The 22,423-nt window shown below is 46.0% G+C and overlaps 1 protein-coding gene across 5 annotated transcripts in view; it reads left to right on the top strand.

Moving 5' to 3' along the window:
- Positions 1-22,423, top strand: part of PTPRS (protein tyrosine phosphatase receptor type S) — a 442,958-nt gene that overhangs the window by 247,598 nt on the left and 172,937 nt on the right. For all 5 annotated transcript variants that reach the window (XM_066635289.1, XM_066635292.1, XM_066635290.1 and 2 more), the window contains exon 5: positions 18,732-18,920. In XM_066635289.1, the coding sequence (XP_066491386.1) occupies positions 18,732-18,920 (189 nt within the window). The remainder of the gene's footprint in view (positions 1-18,731; positions 18,921-22,423) is intronic.

Genomic DNA, 22,423 nt, shown 5'->3' with positions numbered 1-22,423 from the left:
AGAGCACAGTCCTATGCTTATCTCCTCAGAAGTAAACCCCGATGTCTTCAGCGAGGCTTACACTCAGGAAAAGGTGCATAGGATTGTAGCCACAGAGAGGGTTCTTTCCTTGCGCTACTACCTGCAATCCTTTTTAATTGGAGATGCCAGGGATTGAACTTGAGACCTTTTGCATACAGAGCAGGTACTCTTCCACTGAGCTATGGCCTTGTTGGGGGGTCAGGTTGTGAAACTGGTTGGAGCTGTCATCTCAGATGGTGGACTAGGGGAAGTAGCAAGCTAGGAGGGGTGGTACCATCATCTAGTTGCTTCAGTTGGCCGCCCCATCCTTATCTATTGCAGGGACAGGAGGGCTTATCTCCTCCTGCTGAGCCTGCAGATGTGCCACCACTTTTTGCAAAGTGTCTTACAAAGGGAATGGTGGGAGCAGAGAGTTTCCTCTCATAGCACTTTTCAGGCTGAGCCACTTTACAAAAGTTGGTGATTGAGCTGCAGATTTAGCAGAAAGGGAGATGAATCCTTGGAGGATGGTGAAGTGTATGCGCATGCTGGCAAGGGGTGGGTTTTGGCAGCAGATCACTTTGCACTGCCCCTGTGGAGAGGTTGTTTCCTGGGAATGGTAAACCCAAATGCAATATCAAGTAACTATACTGAAGACTTCAAGAGAAATTTGCCATTAGACTGAGTGTGTGAAACCTGACTCTGTGCAAATACTGATTTGAAATCCCACCCTTACCCCCCCCAGTGCCTTCCATAAGCAGGTGTGATCTTGACCTCAAGTGGCAGTGGGAATGTGGGTGGGGAGAAGCCAGTCAGGCCCAAAGAGCCAGTATTGCTTGCAGAGGCACTGGCTCCAATTTTGAACCTAACTATGAAGAACCCGTGGAATTTGAGATCTCAGCCTAGGACTCTTAGGGCACAATCGTAACAGTGCCCTGGGCCAGCGCAAGTCCCTTGTGCTGGCCCTGGAGGATTGTAAATGTGCCATAAAGCATGTTTGCACCATAAAGTGGCTGTGCCAGCGCACAGAGGTATGTTGGCCTGCGGAGGCCAGATTCAGCCTCTGTGGCGGCAGCCAGAGGCAATGCTTTGTTGACCGCACTTAGCCGACCCAGGGGTCTGGGGAGGGAGGCATTCTGGGCAGGGGAAGGTGGGCGGCAGGCATTTCCGGGGGTGGGCAGGTAGGAAGCAGGAGGTGTGGCCAAGATCCAGCAGTTCCTAACCCCATTCCCCAGGCAGTGTGGAGCAGCTCCAGGCTGCTCCATTCTGCTCAGATCTGCACCACCTCCTGAGGTGGCACAGATCCATGTAGCCCCATTGGGTCTGCTGCGCCTTTCCCAGGGGTTAGGGGAAAACTTTTCCCTTGCCTCTGATTGAAGTGCAGTCAGCCCCAACCTTGCGCTTTACACAGTGCAGGCCTCCTGGCCTGCCTGTTCCAGCGCAAGTTGGGATTTCGCTCTCAGAAGTTTTTTCTCCTCTGTCCATTTGCCCTGGGAACCAGGCCCTGTGATGCCAGGAGCCTTATGCTCCCCAATTCCAACTACTCCGTGCAGGGAATGTAGAGATGACTTGATTCCCAGCCTGAAGACCACCCCCTTAAGATTTGTTGCTCAGGAGAGGGAGTCAGAGTGAGGAGGAGCACCTGGGCTCAGATACTGCCTGAAAGATTTCGAAGCCCCAGTGACCTATCCATGGTCCTGAAACATCTGCATCCAGCCATCCTGGTTTTTGTGTTCCCCCTCTCTCTCTGGCCACCTTCTCCGTTCTGTCCTCTCAGGGCTAGAGTGGACACATTTGGTGCATAATATTATCCATCTCATTGAGGGTGCAATCTTACCCTGCACTGGAACAGGCAAGGTAAGAGGCTCGCGCTGTATCCAGCACAGGATAGTGGCCCAAAGCGGCTCACCCAGAGGTGAGGGGAAACTTCCTCTTACCTCCAGGTAAGGTGCCCTTGGCCCTAAGGGTGTCCTTGGACTTGCTCCACCTCCTGAGGTGGCACAAGTTCAAGGAAAGCGAAGAGACTTGAAGCCGCTCCGAACTCCCCAGTAACAGGGGTTGGGATCCAGCATAAGTGCTGGATCTCAGCCCCGCCCCCGCTCCCCACCCTCCTGCCCCCGGGGTCGCCCCGTCCACCCTCCCCTCACCCAGGAACGCCTCCATCTTGCCTCCCCTCCGCCCCCGAGCCTTTCGTTGGCACAGCTGGGTCAATGCAAGGCTCACTGCCTCCGTTGGTGCGGAGTCTGAAGTCAGCCTCCGCAGGCCGGCATGCCCCTGCGCACCGGCCTTGCCGACTCTTGAGGAGGCGCAAACGTGCCAGTGCAAGGGACTTACGCCGGCCCAAGAGCACCTCTGAATTGCGCCCTAACTCAGGTTGGGGCTGTTAACCAGGCCAGAGCACAAAGTCTTTTCCGAACTTGCCAACTGCAGAATCCAGTTACTTGCTGCAAACAGCAAGTGCTTGTCTGGGCTTTGATTTAATCATTCAGAAACAGTCTATCTCTGAAGACCCAATAGTTAAGATTGAACATTTTGCCCTGTAACTTATAGTTCCAGACTCAGGCTTGGACATATAGGGCCCTGAAGAAGTGTGGGGTACACATTAGAAAAGGGGCTATCGCTCAGTGTCAAGAGAACACAGCTCCGTGGTAGAACACCTGTTTCCATCAGGTCCGAGGTTCAGTCTCTGTCAATCTGCAGTTAGGTTTGTAAGTGATGCCACAAGCTCATCTAATCTGACCCCCTGCCTTCAGTAGGAAACCCCACTAGAGTATCTCCAAAAGGTGCTTATTGCACATCTGCTTAAAGATCTCCACTGATGCTTAAAGATCCACATCTGCTCCACATCTGCTTAAAGATCCACCACTTCCCTCGGCAATCCGTTCCACTGCTGAACAACCCTGACCATTAAGAATTTCTTCCTGATATTCATCCAGAATCTCCTCTCTTGCAGTTTGTACCAATTGGATCTAATTCTACTCTCAGGTAGTTGAAGAAACATTTATCCCTTCTTCCGTATGATAGTCCTTCAGGTATGTCATAGAATCATTGAGTTGGAAGGGACCAACAAGGTCATCTAGTCCAACTCCCCGCCTGTAGCAGGAAATCCTCCTAGAGCATCTCCAACAGGTGCTTGTCGAGCCTCTGCTTGAAGATCTCCAGTGAGGGAGAGTCCACCATCTCCCTCGGCAGTCTGTTCCACTGCCAAACCACCCTGACTGTCAGGAACTGTTTCCTGATGTCCAATCGGAATCTCTTCTCTTGCAGTTTGTACCCATTGGGTTTGAAGAGCAATATCATATCCTCTCTCAGCCAGGCTGAACATACCACATTCCCTCTCCCTTTCCTTGTAGGGCTTGTCTTCCAGCCCTCTGATCATGTTCATCGCTCTCCTCTGAACCCTCTTCAGTTTGACTGCATCTTTTTAAAAGTGAGATGTCCAGAATAGGACATAGCACTCCAGGTGAGGTCTGACCAATGCAGAATAAAGCAGAACTACAACTTTTTGCGACTTGGAAGCTACAGTTCTACTAATGTAGACTAAAATTGCATTAGCCTTCTTTGCAGCCACCTCACACTGCTGACTCATTTTCATCTTGTGATCCACTGCAATGCCAAGATCCCTCTCACATGTTGTGCTACCAAGCCAGGTATCTCCCATTCTATACCTGCATCTTTGGTTATTTTTGCCTAAGTGCAGAACCTTGCCTTTGTCCCTGTTGAACGTCATCTTATTCATTTCAGCCCAGAGTTCAATTTTGTTTAGGGCTTCCTGAAGGCTTCTATTGTCTTCCATTGCGTTTGCTACTCCTCCCAGCTTGGTGTCATCCAAAAATTTGATGAAACCCCCTTGTATCCCTTCATCCAAGTCATTGATGAAGATGTTAAAGAGAACCAGGCCCAAGACAGAGTTCAAGTTCACTCCACTCGAAACTCCTCCAGGGTGATGCAAAGCCATCAACAAGCACCCATAGTATACAGTCATCCAACCAGTTGGAAATTCACCTGATGATTGTACCTTCTTGTCCATATTTTACCAACTTGCTGATTAAACAATTTCTGCTCAACGTTGCATGTACGAAACAGGGATAAACTGTGTACACCTGAGGGCTGTACAGAAATGGGTTGATGTAATGGGGAACCTTGTCAGACACTTTACTGAAGTCAAGATAAATTAAATCCACAACATTTCCACTGTCCAGTAAGCTAGTAATCTGATCAAAAAACAAGATGAGATTTGTCTGTCAAGATTTATTTTTGACAAATCCATGCTGGCTTGTATTAATCACTGAGTTGTTATCCAGAGTAAGTACATTTTTATAATTTTTTTATACATTTTATAATTTGTTCTAATATCTTCCCTGGTATTGAAGTTAGATGGGTCTGTAATTTCCTGGTTCTTCCTTTTCCCCCTTTTAAAAGATTGAGACCACATTAGCCTGCTTCCAGTCTAGTGGCACCTCCCCCATCTTCCAGAATTTCTCAAATATAATTGACAGATGCTTCATGAGCACATCCACAAGTTCCTTTATTACTCAAGGATGCAGTTCATCTGGTGCAAATGACCTGAATTCATTTAGGCCAGTGAGATTTTTCTTAACTAGTTCCCTGTCACTTTGCAGATCTGTGCCATTCATGTTTTCATTACCTCTGCAGAGTTGTATGTATTTTCTCCCATTGGCCAAGGATCCAGCATCCACATTTGCACAATCCTTCTTCCGAAAGAAGATGGATGCTAAGTAGAAGTTGAGCAGCTCTGCCTTGTCTTTGTCTCCATCCTTATTGAGTAGCAATCCCACTCTTACTTTTCTTCCTCTTCCTTTGGGCATACCTTTAAAAGTTCTTTTGTTTTCTCTGTAAGAGGGAGGAGGCATTCTTCACATGTGGGATAGCCCCTCCCATTTCATGATGCAGGGCTGGATTTTAGCAGGTCTCCTCCCAGGTAAGGGCTTACCTGGTCCCCAGTCCAGCTGTACCTCACACAGAGCAAGGTCTCAAGCTGCTTTGCTCTTCTAGCTCAGCATTCTTCTCTGCATTTTATCAAGTCCAGCCTAGCTCTTGCTGCTCTTTCTGCTTCTCCTCCCTCTGTACCCCAACCTTGTGCTCTATCCCCCTCTGGTATCAGGAGCAGGCCCTTCACAGAGGGAGGGGGTCTACAGGCCTCGCTAGTCCTCCTTGGGAAGCAGGAGACCTGTAGGGCCCAACAAAGAATTGCACAGCCACTCCAAGTAGTGAAAAAAAGAAAAGTGGTGCAAGGGCAGAGCAGGAGCGAAGACAGCTCCACAGCTCAGCTTCTTCCTATGGGTCCAGAGTGGCGGTTAACCCCAGATCCAGTTGCAACCATGCAAGACTTTGCAGAAACTCAAGGTCCCTTCAGTGGAAGCCCCCATAGTGGCTATTTCCTCATCGGCTATTTTCCCCTCCAAGGGAGGACCCAAGGACACCTGTAGCTGAAGGGTAGACACCTTCCCCAAAAGAATCTTCAAAGTATCTGGCCAGTCGCCGAGCCTAGGCTTTCCAAGAAAGTCAAGAATTGCCTGAAAAATATTTCTGTGGCAGCAGCCTTCACGGCTGAGTCATCTTTTGATTCTGTGCAATTGAGTGCTAGAACTATGACCTCCAGTGTGGCAGCCAGGCACAACATATGGCTCTGACAGTGGGATGGCGATTCAGCCTCTATTACCAAACTAGCTGGTGTTCATAAGAACATAAGAACCTTTCCAGGGTACCAAATTGTTCGAGGAACTACTTTTGTTTGAGAACAAAGACAAGTGCAAAATGCTTCCTTTGAGGAAAAGAGGAAATCAACAAGTCCAAAGCGCAGTCCTTTCGCCCTCTGGCACTGAATCCAGAACCAGAGATGCACCACAGCGGGGTAGAAGTAGATGGACTTATTCCTAGGCCCCAAGAAAAACGGCCATTCTGAACCTCAAATTACTAACCAGGTTTTGAAAAATAGGAAGTTCAGAATGGAAACTGAAAGTCAATTGTGGCAGCTCTCAAGAAACAGAACTTTCAGAAGTGTACCTACATGTGCCAATCTTCAGTGCCATTGCAATTCCTGCAATTTTGTTATGGCAATTTGCATTTTTAGTACAGGGCAATGCCGTTCAGCCTGATGGTGTCACCACGCATGTTCACCTAGATCAGGGGTGTCCAAAGTTTTTCGCAGGAGGGCCACATCATCTCACAGACACTGTGTCGGGGGGCCAGGGAAAAAAAGAATTAATTTACATTTGAATAAATTTACATAAGTTTACATAAATGAATATATTAAAGATGAACTTATATGAATGAATGAAGGTCTTGCAATAGCTCAAGGCCTGTAAAAGGCCTTGCACAAAGCAAGGCTGGCCTTTCCTTTGCTGCCACTACTGCATCACAGACATGAAAAAGCAAGCAGTGGAGGGAGCCCTCATCCCACAGCTTACGTGAGAGGTCAAACAGTTGCCCTCACACTGAGAGCAGTTGCGTCGGGCCAGTGTGGGCTCCAGCAAATCTCTGGAGGGCCAGAGGCTCATTGGATACTGGGGGCTTCCTGGGGGCCGCATTGAGAGGCCACGAGGGCCGCAAGTGGCCCCAGGGCCAGCGTTTGGGCACCCCTGACCTAGATTGTGGTGGTGCTAGTAGCACATCTACGACTTCAGGTAGTGTAGTTGTTCCTGCATTTGCACATTTTAATCCAGTTGCCCTCTCAGACTTAGGCCTTGGTGGACATCAAGGCAACATTGGAAAGCGTCCAAGACTACAGATTTGTGGTCAACAAGAGGAAGAGCTCATTGACCACCACTCAGATGATAGAACACCTTGCTCTCCAGATCAACACAAGAACCTTCTCAGTCACCCTTTCCGCAGAGAGGGAAAGGTCGTTGTCCCAGCTTGTCTGCAGGATGAGGGAGGCATGACACATGGCTCTGGCCAGATTGCAGTGGTTAATGGGGTCCTGCCAGGACATCATCCCCTGGTCTTGATTCAGGCTACGCCCCCTTCAAGCTTTACTGAGGCCACACTGCATAGAGCGCAAGGCGAATCTCCAAGTGAAGATCCCTGCATCCCTGAAGCAAAACCTTGAGTGGTGTCAACCCTGGGCAGATTTGCCAAAGGGCTCAGCCTGGAGATCCCCCAAAGGATAGTAATCACCACTAACGCCAGACTGTTGGAATGGGGGGGTACACATGAAGGAAAAATTTGTGCAGGGAGTCTGGTCAACCAAGGAGTTAAGGCACAACACAAATTGGCTGGAGATTAGCGCCATATGACTCGTGCTACAGAGCTTCCAAGGAGCTCCAGAGGGGAGGCATGTGCTAATATGCACAGACTAAATGACAGCCAAAGCCTATGTCAGTTGACGTGGGGGGGGGTGCACTGTCCAAAAAACTCATGGAGGAAGCCAACTGGCTTCTGCTGTGGGTGGAGGCCCACCTGGTGTCCATACGAGCAGAACATCTAGCTGGGTTGGCCAACGTAGCCACCAACTGGTTAAGCAGGCAGCATGTAAGTGAAACCAAGTGACAGTTCCACCTCCAGGTGTTCAGGGAGATCATGAGCAGGCTGGGTGCACCATCAGTGAACCAATGCACAGCTGCCAAGTTTCTTCACCAGGACATTCAAGGAAAGGGCAGAAGGGGTAGACACCATCAACCGTCCCTGGCCTATGGGGCTGCTGTATGCCTTTCCCCCAGTACAGCTGCTCCCTCTGGTTCTAAAGAAGATCAGAACCAAGAAGAAGACCTTTCCTCCAGTACAGCTGCTCCCTCTGGTTCTAAAGATCAGAACTTTAGAGTGGAGGTCATACTAGTGGCTCCCTTTTGGCCAAGACGGACATGGTTCCCCAACATTCTCTGATTGGAGGGGGGGGGACACTGGAGCTACCACTTTGCGCTGACCTACTCAGGGACCCCTGCTGCACTCCCAATCAGGGCTGTTCCAGATAACAGCCTGGAGGTTGAGTGGGAGGCATTAGTCAGATGTGGGTATTCAGAAAGACTCTTGGCTACTCTCCTGGTATCCAGGAATACTTCAACCAGGTGGATTTACAGTTCCACCCAGAAAGTATTTAGGGACTTGTGCACCAGGAAGGGAATTCCCGCCACCTAGGCTAGATCCCAATATGTCCTAGAGTTCCTTCAGGCTTAGAGAAGGGTCTGAGCATAAGCACCTTGAGCAGACAGGTGGCAGCTGTCAATGGCACCCTTAGAGCGAGCAGGCCTATGTCGCAATGTGGCAACTCATCCACACATCAGACAATTCCTGTGAGTCTGTTGTACATGGATAAATTTCTGTTGAACATCCTGGTTTTATTGCTAATGCCAATAAAGGTTTTTGAATTTGAAATTCCTGTGAAGGGTGGCACACATTAACCCCCCTATGGTGCATCAGTTCCCCCTTTGGAATCTGAACAGAGTGCTGATGGTGCTCATGGGAGAGCCCTTCAAGCCAATGGCTAAAATTCCCTTCAAAGAACTCACACTCAAAACTGTCCTATTGGTTGCAGTCACGGCTGCTCAGAGGGTGTCAGAGCTTGGGGCACTCTCAGTTAACACTAACTTGTGTATCTTTCACAAGCACAGGGTAGTACTTTGGCCGAACCTGGTGTTCATATCCAAAGTCAATACTTGGTTCAACAGAACTCAAGAAATTGTGCTTCCCTCCTTTTGTCCAAAGCCACTGCATGCCAAGGAGAAGGCTTGGCATATGCTGGATGTATGCAGGGCCCTGCATTTCTATCAGAACGCACCAAGCTGCTGCAGACCACAGATGCTCCATTTATCAACTTTTAAGGTAGGGTGGTAGGGAAGTGGGCATCCAGGGCCAGGCTCTCTAGATAACTGAAAGCAACCATCAAAGCCACCTATCAAGCACCTGGGAAAGAGCCCCCTCTGGGATTCACAGCCCCTTACATTAGGTGGGTGGTCACCTCGGCTGCGTTCAAGGGCGCAGTTTCCCTCTGGGACATCTACAGGGCAGGAAGGTGCCACAGAAGATAGTGCCTTCCTAAGCCATATTCCGTCTACCCAGAAAATGCATCCCACGTGTGAAGAATGCCCCCTCCCTCTTACAGAGAAAAAGAAATTCCTTACCTGTGAATCTCCTGTTCTGGGAAGAGGGAGGGGGCATTCAGCCCTCCACGCTGACATTGGACTTGCAGTACTTACAACAGCACACATGGGTTGGTAGGCAGACAGGTATTGAGTGAGTAGGCAGTTAGTCCCTTCCCTGCCTGTGGCTGCACAAAGTGAGGGAGGACTCCTGGCTCCGCCTTAGCTAAACTGGGGACCAGGGAAACCCTCCCCTGGGAGGAGTCCTGCTAAAGTCTTACTGTGCCTTGTGCAGTGGGAGGGGCTATCCCACATGTGAAGAATTCCTTTTTCTCTTGACATCCCTGACAAGCCTCAACTCATACTAATCTTTAGCATTCCTGACCCTGCCCTACAGGACCAGGCTACCTGTCTGTACTGCTCCCTGATGATCAGTCCTATCTTCTATTTCCTATACATGTCTTTTTTAATCTTCAACTAGCCACCAAGATACTTGTGCAGCCGACCTGGCTTTTTGAGGTGTCTTACCTTTTTTTTTTTTTAAATAGGAATTGTTTCTAACTGCGCCTGTGGAAGCTGCTTCTTGAGGAGCTCCCACCATTTTGGGCCCTTTTTCCCATTAGTACTATCAACCCTTGGAATCCTACCTATCGTTTCTCTATTAAAATCAGCCTTCCTGAAATCCAAAGTACAGGTTTCCCTGCCTTTGTTTCCCATAAAATTGAGGATTCCAGCAGTTCATGATCACTCTCCCCTAAAGTTCCTTCTATGTTGACTTCATCAACAAATTATTGGTTCAGATCAGGTCAAGGATGTCTCTTCCCTTATTTCTTACTCCACTTTCTAGTTATCTTGAAAGGCATCCTCTAGTTATCCTCCAGGCACAACAGGAATTTATGAGAGCCTCTGTGCTTTACCGAGTTAATCTCCCAACATATATCAGAATGGTTAAAGTCCCCCATTACAACAACCTCCAGCCAGGCATGACTTGGGTCACTCCTTATGTGTACACATGCACTTCTCTCCCCTCCCCCCACATGGCAAAATTAGGATAGCATTTTACAAAAGATAGGGGCTGCCCCCAGTCAACTGGGGTGGCAGGGAGCTCCTTGGCTTAAGCATTTAAAGGTGTGAGAGACTAGCAAAGACTTCTGTTTTTATTACCATGTTGTATGTAGGATGCTTTTTTAGAACTGCGCTTTAAAGCCTTGGGGATGAGTGATAGGCAAGAAAAGTCAATTAATTAAAAGGAAGGTGGTGCACTGGAAGCCAGATGAGGATCTTGCCAAGTCTCTGGAGTTACTTAAGTTCACAACACCCAAGGGATAAGGACAGGCATGACAAGGCACTGTTAATGGCATATGCAGGACATGGAGCTTTGGCTTCTCCAAGTTGAGCAACTGTCATTTTTTCCCCTCCTTTCTACCCAAATTATCTCCTTCTACTTTTCCTGAGGTTCTCATGATCTCTGCTTCTCTGCTGCAATCCTCTGATTTCCATGTTTGTCTTTTGCCTAAGCCAATTTAGCCAAACTGTTAGCATTGCATTATTTTCCAAGGATTACAGTTGAATAATTGTCCAACTCAGTGCAGTGGGGGGGGGGGGGAATGGTACAGCGTATTTTTGTTTTATTCAGTAATAAATATTGGGGTCAGTGGGAACTCTTTCTAGGCCAAATAGCCACCGGGTGAAGGGCAGAGTGGAGAATCTGGTTCAAGACCAGTATGATCTGGCTGTCATTGACTGAATAAAAACCAAGCACGCTATCCCATATCATTTGCATGAAGTAGCACCTAAGTTTAACTGTAAAGCAGTGGTTCTCAAACTAGGGCATCGCAACTCCCCAGCCAGAGAATCCTGGCCTCTTCCCCCTTAAGAGGAGTGGAGAAGGGAAGGCAGCTATGCGATCTGCTGGAGGGGTCCACAGGGCTCCCCACGCTGCAGACCTTCAAAATCATGATTGCGACCACTTCCGGTTTTGCATTCATGAAACCGGAAGTGGTCGCAATCGTGATTTTGAGGGTCTCCACAGCTTGGGGAGTCCTGTGGAAGCTGGCACAGGGGCTCCTGCACCCCCGGGAGTCTGCTGCAGGCTCTGGTAAGTGGCAGCAAGCCCTGCGCCCCTCCAAAGTGGTGCAAATTGCATAGCGGCTTTCCCCTTACCCCCGTACACACTTATTGCAGCTCAAATTCTCCTGGAGAGTTTGAGAACCACTGCTGTAAGGGAACTGGAAAATCTTAGTTGTTGCAAAAGAGGGTGGCCAAAATTATCAGAGAGCTAAAGTACCTTCTTTACAAGGTAAAGCAACAATATTTGGGTCAACTTAATTTGGCTGGGGGGGACATTGATTATGGGAGGACATGAAAGACATAAAATGCAAGGCAAGAGGGAGAGAGGTTTTTCTCACTCTCTCACAATACTGGAATGAGTGGGTCATCTCATAAAACTGACTAGTGGGATATTTCGGTCTAAAATAAAACTGACTAGTGGGACATTTCAGGAGATAGTACTCCATACAGTGCATAATTAGTCTGTGAAATTTGTTGCCACAAGATGTGGTGATGGCCCCTAACTTGGATGGCTTTGAAAGAGAATTGATTGGTCAGGCGCTTCTAATGATGGATATGCTCTGCCTTTAAGTTCAGCAGCTGTATGCCTTTGAATACTAGTTGCATGGAGCAATAATGGGAGAGATGCCCTTTCCCCTGGGTGTTGGTTTCCCAGATGCAGCTGGATGCCACTGTGGGAAACAGGTTGCTGGGCTAGGTGGGCCTTTGGCTTGATTTAGTTGGACTCGTTTTAATGTAAATTTTCTGGAAAAAATAAATGACCAAGGGGCAGCACAATAGCTTATAAAGGTATGGACTAAATGAAGAAGACTTTTTTTTCTTCTTTCATCAGTATGTCACAGTTCAATCCTGTGGGCCTAGTACAACAGCGGATCTTCTGATCTGCTGTCATACAAGGCTCAGGGATGGTGCAAACATTGAACCATTGGTGGAAATGGCCAGTGTATCCCCATGATGTGCCAGAATTGCCCAGATGCTGCAACAGAAAAGGAAGGTCGGTGGCATGGGCGTTTTAGGAAGGTTCAGGGTGAAAAGGGAGTGGTTCCTGGCAGCAGTGACTTGTACAGGATGCTGTCCCCTCTTTTGCTGTTCAACACATCCCCTTCTCATACCAGTTACTGTATGTAGCTGGCATTGGTCTGAAGAGAGCCATTGTTGTTCAAGCAGCCTTCTGAGAGGTAAGTTGTTGAGAGGTAAGCTGGGTCCCGTTAGGGAGAAGGGCGGGATAAAAATAAAGTTTTATTATTATTATTTATTAGTTGTTACTTACAACCTTCTGGTCCTTCCATCCCCCTGCCATAGCATGCAGCATAGCATGCAGCGTATGCTTTGTTGTTGTGGCTGCATGCTGTGGTGTGGCAAAATGAGCCACAATAAGTCAAGTAAACCTCCCTATTTCAAAGCAGTTTACCACCAAAATATAACAGTTGGCATGGCTGGATCAGACCAGAGGTCCGTATACTGAGACGCTTCTTTTCTAACAGAGACTATCCAAAAGCCTCTGGGAACCTTGTAAGCAGGGTATGAATCTCTTCGCCCCTCCCCAGCAACTGATACTCAGGCATACTGCCACTGAATCTGGAAATTGTTAGTGACAGCTAAATGTAACTTCCACATTTAGAGGCAGTATGCCATTGAATGCCAGTTGCAGGGCAGTTACATGTGTTTGTATCTCAGAGGATTCTAATCAGTCTCTGTTGAAAATAGAATGTTGAATGCCCTTGGCCTGATCCAAAAGGGCTGTACTTGCCGCAGACACTCGCCCATAAGTCGATCTCACAGATAAGTCGAGGGCAGGTTTTGGGGGAAAATCATGGAATTTTCTGTGACCCTCGGATAAGTCAGGGGTTGAACTTAGGGGGGTGTCTGACTATAGTTTTGACTGATTTTACCCGAGGCCAGATCCTGAAAAATAACTTACCATTAATTGTTACCCAAGAACTGTAATTCTGATTTATTAAAAACATAGTAAAAGATTTTTATTCTTTTTAAATTCTGATGTTCACCACCTTTTTGTAAACACTCTCCGTGCACTGTAAACAACATACCAGTAGAACAGTGGTTACCAACCTGGGATTCATGTGCTCCCAGGGGCACTCAACAGGACCTTTAGGGGTACTTGAAAAGGAATGGAATAATGGCAGAAAAAGGCAGGTCATGCTCCAGAATGCTTTGCAGGGCCAGCAAGGCAGGAAGGAAGGTAGCTAGTTGGCTGTGAAAGCCCCACCAATAGCTAGTTTTTGGTCATCAATTCATCTATGAATCAGTGATTGAAAACCAGCACAGTAAAACTGAAACATAATAAAGAAAGTGATCAATCACCCAGAATTTCTCAGCACACTTCTGGTGCAAAACAGTGCAGAGTCTTCTGTTCCTTAAACAGATAAAAAGAGAAAACACTGTGATAAATACATGAAGTCTGGGATTTCATATAGAGGAGATGAGGGCTTGTATTATTAATTACAAACATTTTGCTAATATGAAGGATACAATTTATGGAAATGGGCTGCCAAGGGATATGCAAGTGAAAAAGTTTGGGAACCATTGCAGGAGATCCATGAATCAAATCAACCTTTAAGGTGTCTGGTGTGTTAAGCCAGAAAAACTACATACAACATACAACCCAGAACACATAACAAAGAATGTGCAGTTCACAGCAGAGAGATGCAGCTGCATATATTTGCAACCCTTTTTACTCAGAAGTAGACCCACTGCTTTCTATGGGTGTTATTCTTAAGTACTGGTGCATTGAATTGTAGCCTGGGACTTTGCTTCAAATGGAAAGGAGGATCCCATCCTGGTGTGGAAAAAAGCCGATCTCTGCTAAATGATCTCTCCTAAAACCTTTGCAAAACAGAATCAGGCAAACAGCATTTGCAAAATGGAACAGAAGAGAATAAAAGGTTAATTTTGGCTGGAATTTGCCAGTGAAGTTGCTGTAGAAACAAATTGCTTCTAATGAGTGGTGCCTGCCTGCTGCTTGAGAAAGAAATGAACTTTTCAGAGTTGAAAGGCTCTCCTCTCTGATTGACCCAGAGATAAGGTGAAGTGATAATTGGAGCTTGATTACTTGGCAAAAATTTTACATACTATAGGTGGTATCTATGGTATATTCTTGTTAATGAGAGAATGGATTTCTCATTAGCTGTTAGCCATGAAAACTAAACTGGACCTCCATGTTCAAAGGCAGTCGATCTCTGAATGGCAGGTACTGGGGGAAAACAGAAGATAAACCATCACGTTTGTCCCTTCCTAAAAACATCTGGCGAGCCATTATTGAAAATGGGATGCCTTGGTCCAATCCAGCAACTCTCTTCTGTTCTCATGGAAACATAGCACACAAATGGTTATACATCCATGAGTTAGCTGGGTGCGATGTTGTTTTGCAGTTGCGATAGAAACACCCTTCTTGCAGCCTCTGAGTTGGCAAGATGTGTCAACCTCCAGGAGCAGCATCCTCCGCCAATCTCATCTCGAATCTCATCATGCCTGCACCCGCATTTGTTTTAATTAAACTCCGAGGAATTCTGCACAATGTGTCACAAGATTAACATTTTTGTTTAATTAGAAACACTCAGTAATAATAGTTGTCGCAAGCCTTCCCCATCTCTCTCTCACATGTGTGCTTTCTCTCTCACACCCACATATAATATACTCCCTGACTGTCAAGAGGGGCAGTTCTATCTCTTGGCAGATTAATTAGTTCATGAAATTAACAAGCTCTGGCTTGGACGAGGAAGGGGCAGCATCAGCCAGCTATGGAACAGACAGGCTGCAGCTTCAATGCATGATGTCACTGTCAGCCAATTGGGCTCAAGCTGTTGTCTGCTCTGTGTATATGAGTGTAAGGTCAAATGCATAGAAAATTTTGAATGATCTGGAAAGAAGGAAACTAATTTCTTGCACCCAAGCTGCATGTTCCATCACGCATTTTAATATGGCTGATGGACTTCTTATTTTGCTCAGTAAACAGAAAGTATTGGTTGATGGGGAGATCTGGATCAGTACTGCAACAGGGGGGAAGGCCAGAACTTTCTCCAGTGTCATACAGCAGTTATGGAGGGAAATCTAGATTGAGATAATGGAGGGGCAAAGAGGTTAAAGCACCCTCCTTTTCATGCCAGAGTCCTTATCTTTATCCTTCCCCCTTCCCACCACTTGTAGCTCTCATTGACTGAGGGCTGAATCCTATCCAATTTCCCAGTGTTGGTGCAGTTGCAGTGATGGGGCACTGCATCCTGTGGCAGGGAGGCCGTCACAGAGGCCTCCTCAAGGTAAGAAACATTTGTTCCCTTACCTTGGTGCTGCATCATGGCAGCACCAGTGCTGGAAAGTTGGATAGGATCATTCCCTGAGTAAGAAACCTGCTAATTGGCTCTAATAATGGGATTAACATAACAGGTAGTTTGACCCTCATGCATTATGATTTATTAAAATGCAGGCATGCCCCCTTACGTGCGGGGGTTCTAGAACCCCCAGGATATGTGAATCCATGAATACATGGGACACCTCCCCCTCACCTCCAGAGGCTAAGGGCCTCTGGAGGTTATTCTGAGCCTGCAGAGACCACGTGCGTATGTCCACAACCTCTGCGATCCTCAGAATGATGGTTTAAATCAGGGGTGCCAAAACCCCAGCCTGGGGACCATTTGCAGCTCTTGGGGACCCCCAGTCCAGCCTGTGGGGACCCCCAGTCTCCAATAAACCTCTGGGCCTTCAGAGACTTGCTGGAGCCTGTGCTAGCCTGATGTGACTGCTTTCAGTGTGAGGGCAACTATTTGACCTCTCGCGTAAGCTGCAGGCCGAAGGCTTTCTCCACTGCTTGCTGTTTCATGTCTGTGAAGCAGCAGCAAAGGAAAGGTCAGACTTACTTTGTGCAAGACCTTTTATAGGCCTTGAGCTATTGTGAGATGTTCATTCATTCATATAAGTTCCACCTCTAATACATTCACTTATGTAAATTTATTCAAATTTTAAATGTAAATTAATTAATTAAAATGTAAATTAATTCTTTTTTTTCCTGGCCTCCAACACAGTGTGTTGGTGATGTGGCCCTCCTGCCAAAAAGTTGGACACCCCTGGTTTAAAGCAAAAAAACCACAACTTGCAATTTTTTTTGTCAAAACCGGGAATGATGTTTTTAATTCCTTATAAGGCATAGGGAGGTCCTGGTTGGGGTGGGCTCGGGGGTGGGTGGGCTCTCCCACATCCAAGGATAAGTGATTCCACAGATATGGCCCCCCCTCCATATTTGCAGCCTGTCCATTAGGACAGCTAACATGTAAATGTAAGCACATGTAAATATAACAACAGAACCACAATAAAAGCCAACTAAATAGAAGACACTAAAAAACAATATAACAATAACCAATGAGCAATCAAAATCAGAGTAGCAGAAAGCCAACCAAAACACAAGGGTGTTGCCATCACTTACTTGAAATCCTGCCCTCCCCCCATGACTGAGCAAGTTGGACTTCGTGGAGGATGAAATTCCACAACTTGGATGCTGCCACCAAGGAGGCTCTGTTTCATGTCCCCATCAGCCAAACCTTTGTAGCTTCAGGGCATGAATCAAAGCCTCTGATGAAGAATGCAGTGCACGGCAGGTTCTTCCTGTACTCTAGAATTTTCAGTCTTTGCATGAAACGGATTGGTGTTGAATTCAGGAAAGGTGGACCCATCTGTCACATGTATATTGTGATAGAGCTTCACAGGGATACATGTCCAGTTCTGTATGCACATTCAGGTATCTGAATGTGCATACCCATTTTCCTCTGAATTACTGTGTTAAGAAAGGGGCTGGCTTCTTCCAAAGTGTATATTGTGTATACAATATGAAGTGTATATTAAACTGTTTTGTGAACTTTTTTGTTGAAAAGCGGAATATAAATACTGTTAATAATAATAATAATAATAATAATAATAATAATAATAATAATAATAATAATAATAATAATAATAATAATTAATGCTGTACATGTATTGAATGTAAATTGGGAGTAGCTGTACATATATATATAGATATATAAATATAGATAGATATGTATAGATACATATGTAGTCATATGTATTCTGCAACCATTGCCCGCCCCCCTCCCCGCCTCCTCCCCACCCACCCCTTGCTCGCTCCGCAAGCAGCCACAGAGGCTGGATTTAGCCTCCGTGTGCCAGCGCACCTCCGTGCACTGGCACGGCTTGCGCGTGAGAAGGTGCAAATGTGCTTTACGGCACATTTGTGACCCTCCGAGGTTGGTGCAAGTCCCTAACGTGCAGTTAGGATTGTCCTGTCAGGGTCCAATCCTATCTAATTTTCCAGTGCTGGTACAGTTGTGCCAGTGGGGTGTGCGCTGCATCCTGTGATGGAGGGGCAGTCACTGGGACTTCTTAAAGTATGGGAACATGTGTTGCCTTTCCATGGGGCTGCATTGTGGCTACACCGGAGCTGAAAAGTTGGATAGGATTGGGCCCTCAGTAAGCAGTTCAGACAGTTTGAACTGTTTTAGATGCAGCTTATGCAATGGAACCATAAAATGACTATTTAACTTGAAAGGAAAAATATATATTTTAAATTGACTGTTTTTACAACTTTTTCAAGGTTTTTAAAAACTCTTTGCACCAGGGTTTGAAGGGAGACAAACACTCACAGGAAAATAAAGCATGAAATGCACAATTGAAGTAGAGTCCATGATTATTTTTGAACTGGTAACCAGTAGCATAGCTAAAGGGAGGGAATATGGTAAGTACTGCAGGCATTGCAACATGCTATGTAAGCAACCCCTCCCATTCACCTTCGGAGCCATTCTGGGCAGCAGTGGTAACGTGCAGGCACTCGTCAGTATCTCCTGTGCATTGCTGTCACTGCCTGGAATGGCACTACTTACAGTAAGTAAGTCTGCCGTACTTATACTGTTTCCGCCGCCCCCCCCAGCTTTGCAAGCGACCACTTTTTGTGTTTAGAGCTTCAAGGCAACCAAGAGATTTAGTTGTGAGTTGAGTTCTAGCTTAAAGAAAAACTCATCTGGACCACTTTTTAGGTTCAGTTTTGCTCCCTGGATACTATGCAGTTATTGTATCTCTTGGTCTCTGAGCTGGTGTGTGCAATGTGTAGAAACATAAAACTCTGTTCATTGGGCAAACTTCCTCAGTTCAGCTCAGAAACCAAACTATTATCTGTTGCAGAAAATAACTTGACTTTTTCCAACCTACTTGTGGAATTCTGGTCTTTTTGCACTCCCAGTAACTTCATGGGGAGAACTATGAGAACTGCTTCCTTCAGCCATTAATGCCAGATCTCCCCTCCCAACCTCCACTGTTCTTTCAACATATCTGGTGGCAGTGAAGATGCAAGGCGCTCTCTGTTCTTGAAGATGTGTCAAGCTACCTCGATGGTGCTAAGGGTGGGCTCACTGGAGACAGGAGAAGCCTTGTAAACTTCCTTCTTTGACTTGGATGCTCAGTAACATCAATTCCTGATGGGGTGCATATTAAGTGTAGTTTCCTGTGCCTCCTGAAGTCATCTTAAAGCAGTGATTATCATTGAAGTGTGACAACAGAACGTATTCTCCAAACTCCCCCCCCCCCCGGGCTCTATGTAATGTAATTGTTTTGCTTTGTTGCTCACAGAGGACCAGTTGCCTCCCGGCTTCCCAAACATTGACATGGGCCCTCAGCTGAAGGTGGTGGAACGTACGCGGACAGCTACAATGCTGTGTGCAGCAAGTGGGAACCCAGACCCTGAAATTACATGGTTTAAAGATTTCTTGCCCGTTGACCCCAGTGCTAGCAATGGACGGATAAAGCAACTGAGATCAGGTAAGACAACCCTGCCAACTTTGTGGTGCAACTTAAACAGGGAGTCTGCTTTAGTGTTCAAGGGAGAGGTGTGTGTGCATGTACAGGGCTAACGTGATAAACAACTCTCACCAATCTACCCTTGCAAAACAGATGCAACTACCTTAAGGTCAGGCCTCTTCTGATTTAACATTTGCTGCTCACCAGATCACTTCTGGAAGGAATTACTATGAGTCTGTGCATGTGGATACATTGCAACTGGTAATCCATACAACTTGGCCAAAATCCTAATTATCTCCAGATGCTTCCTTCTCACTGACATAAGGCATGAAACCTATTGGTGAATGTTGTAGCTGTTTGTAAATCAGGGTGCAAACCAGTATCATTTCAGGGACTGAGAACCCAGATTTTGCCACACTCTGCCATTGCCCTGGCAAACACAGATTCTGTTAAGCTGAATGTTGGATACCTGACACTTTCCTGTATGAATCAGGTGGTTTTCTTTTTATTAAAGTGCCACATTTTGCATTGTCATGCTTCAGAAGCATTTCCAGAGCAGTAGCCGTGTTGCAAAGAAAAAACCCTCAGGCACCAAAGATATTTGTGGTTCCTTAAAGATCAATAAATTTATTGTTGCAGGAGGTTTGAGGGACTATGTTCCACTTCATCAGATGCACATATGAAGTGTTATCCTTGCTCCAGGGTTAATTAACTTAGCAATCTTAGACTGATTTTGTTATCACCAATTATTGCCATTTTGAATGGTCCTGTGCTTTGCTTACACACATTTAAGCTTTACATAGACTTGTCACCAACTGTACCACTTGCATTTCATGGTCATTTGGCCTCACTGCTTACAACTTTTTTCCTCAGTACGTGTGTGTGGAGTTACACTTGCCAACACAGGATGACGCTTTCTACAAAAATTTATGCTACAATGAATTTGTTCATCTTTAAGGTGCCACACAATTCTTGGCTACATTCAAACACTTGCATAATTATTGGGGGGTGGAGGAGAGATTTTGGTGATGTTGCAGACACTAGCCAATTGATGCCTTCCACAACTGTTCTTCCCTGCAAAATCTCAGAACCTTGTGGGTTTCTTGAAGCTTGACCCTGAAAGAAAAAACATTAAATACACATATTGCTGAACCTGGTGGGGGAATTTCCAAACTGCTCCTACCTTTCTGTATCCAAAATGTTACCTAGAACTGCAAATCCGAAGCTTCTGTTTTGAAAACTGGACATATGCTGTCTTTTCCTAGTGAAGAAGACTGATAGGGGAGTGAGGGTGAGGTTCAGTTTTGCTGTGGACTCAGAAGACTTGGGCTCCTTCTCACTGGTTTTGCCTTCTCCCACGGGTTTGAGGTGATCTTCCACCCTGCTTTGGGACTGTTACTGCTCTAATTATCTTCTCCTGTGGCAGGACAATAATGAGTAGCATCTGATGGGAATCTAGGAATGTGTTCATTTGAATGCTCCCTGCTCCTCAAAGTTAATATTTCTCACACTTATGTGCTGTCCATCGTCCAAGGAACTCAGGGCGATGGATTTGATTTCCTACCATCCTACCTGTGAGGTAGGTTAAATCAACAGATTGTGCAACCATGGATCAATAACAATTAATGTCACGATTGAATGAAGATTTGAACCCGAATCTCCCAAGTCCACCAAACTAACGTGTGTGTATATATGTACTGCCTTTTGCCATATAATGAAACGTGGTGACTAAGGTGGTATTTCACATTGGTTGCAGGGATTATTTAACTGTGAGGTAATTCTCCTGTGTGAATGTACCAAATATGAGATTGGAAGAGGGCTTCTCTTTCAAAAGGCTTGAGAATTGGATGCTCCACTGTCTTGAAACGGAAGTAGCAGTGGCCATGGCCTCAGCTGCTTCTGTTATCCAGCCAGTGTTGAGACAGCTGGAGAACACACTCCTCAAAAATTATTTTTCTCTTATCATTTTGTGCTCAGTTAGAAGGGCCAAGAAATTAGATGTGTGCGTGGATAAAATGAGTAGAGTGCATTGGCACCTAAGCAGAGACACCTAAACACTAAAAATTTAAGCTCGGTTAACTGTTGTTTGTCCTCTTCTCCAGTGAACCCTAGGAAGCTAGTATGTTGGGGGGAGCAGGGCGTAGGAGAGATCTCTAATAGAATTCCCAGCACTTTCATCAAACTACAATTCCTGGGAGTCTTTGAGGGAAGCTGTAGTGGTATCAAATCAATAGATGATTGTATGGCAGATAGACCAAAGGACTCTTTATTTCTGGAACCACGTTTGCTTCAGCAGTGCCATGATTACTCTGTTTTGAGGTTCACAAAGTCGCAGCCCCAAAACCTTCTTGCATTACCGGAACTGAGTGCTAGAAGATGTGAAGTGGTAATGCTACATCTGAGCACATGCAGAGTATCTTTGCCTCCTCATCTGACCAGTTTCCAGCCCATTCCTCCCAAGACCAAGTGGCCTGACTGTTGGCACCTTTCAATCTTCCCAACATTACCTTTTGGAAATTAAACCCCAACAATGAGTTTTCATTAGTAGATTGAAATGCACTGTCATCCCTAGGCTACATCTGGCACCAAAACCCACTGTGGTTGATAGATCACACTGAAGCATGATTTTATAGTGTTTTGGCTCCAGCAGCCCACCAAGCTGTGCTCTCTTAACCGATGACTCTTTGCTCTGTTGTGGATATAATTCTCTGCTGCTGTCAAAACTGTCTGGTCATCTGCCCTTCAGTTAGTGCTTTTGATTTTCTGATGTGTTTCAAGGTGTTTTCTTTCAGTGTTTGTTCTCTGGTGATCACTGTGCTGTCCTGCCCCCCCCCCCCCGTTTCTGTTCTGTGTCAGTGCATGTGAGTGGTGTGTCTACGTATGTTAAAGTTTTAGTAACTGCTTACTAAAACATGAAAGTTACCTTTATCTTTATTCTACTGGTGGGGGATATCTATGTGCCTTCTTAATGACTCAAACACAAGTTCTCTATTTGCAAGGGCAATAAGGGGCTGCTTCAGATAAAACGTATTTCTCACACAGGTAAAGGTCACATTTGGTGGGTTGAAATGTATTGTTCCACATATGTGCAATTACAGTTCCAGCCTATTTATACACAGATTTTTTATACACGGGTTTGACTCAACACGAATGGCCCCTGCAAATGAGAAGGAATGTGCAAATCCCTGGAGAAGGGAAAAATGCACCCCTTTAAAATCAGTTTAAAAAACTGAACAGTCCTTTAACACTAACCTCCTTAATGAGAGAGAAAGAGGGCAGCTGGCTGACAGTCCATCAGTCTTTCTCTCTCCAGTCGACCCCTCCCTTCTCCTGAGCAAGAAAGATACTTTGCATTGGTGAAGGGAGGCATGTGAAGCCTTTCTAGGCACTTTGAGGGAGACCGATTGATGGATTGGCATCTTAATGACTCTTATCTTACATCACAAAGGTCAGCAAGGCTGTTTTTAAATCACTGGAGCAAAGAAACTTTGTTTTTTAAATTGATTTGCTGTAGTTCCGCCTGT

The sequence above is a fragment of the Tiliqua scincoides genome, chromosome 8, assembly GCF_035046505.1.
Source record: "Tiliqua scincoides isolate rTilSci1 chromosome 8, rTilSci1.hap2, whole genome shotgun sequence".
NCBI lineage: Eukaryota > Metazoa > Chordata > Lepidosauria > Squamata > Scincidae > Tiliqua > Tiliqua scincoides.
The sequence above is the reverse complement of the archived record's forward strand: the minus strand, read 5'-3'. Positions and strand labels throughout refer to the sequence as shown.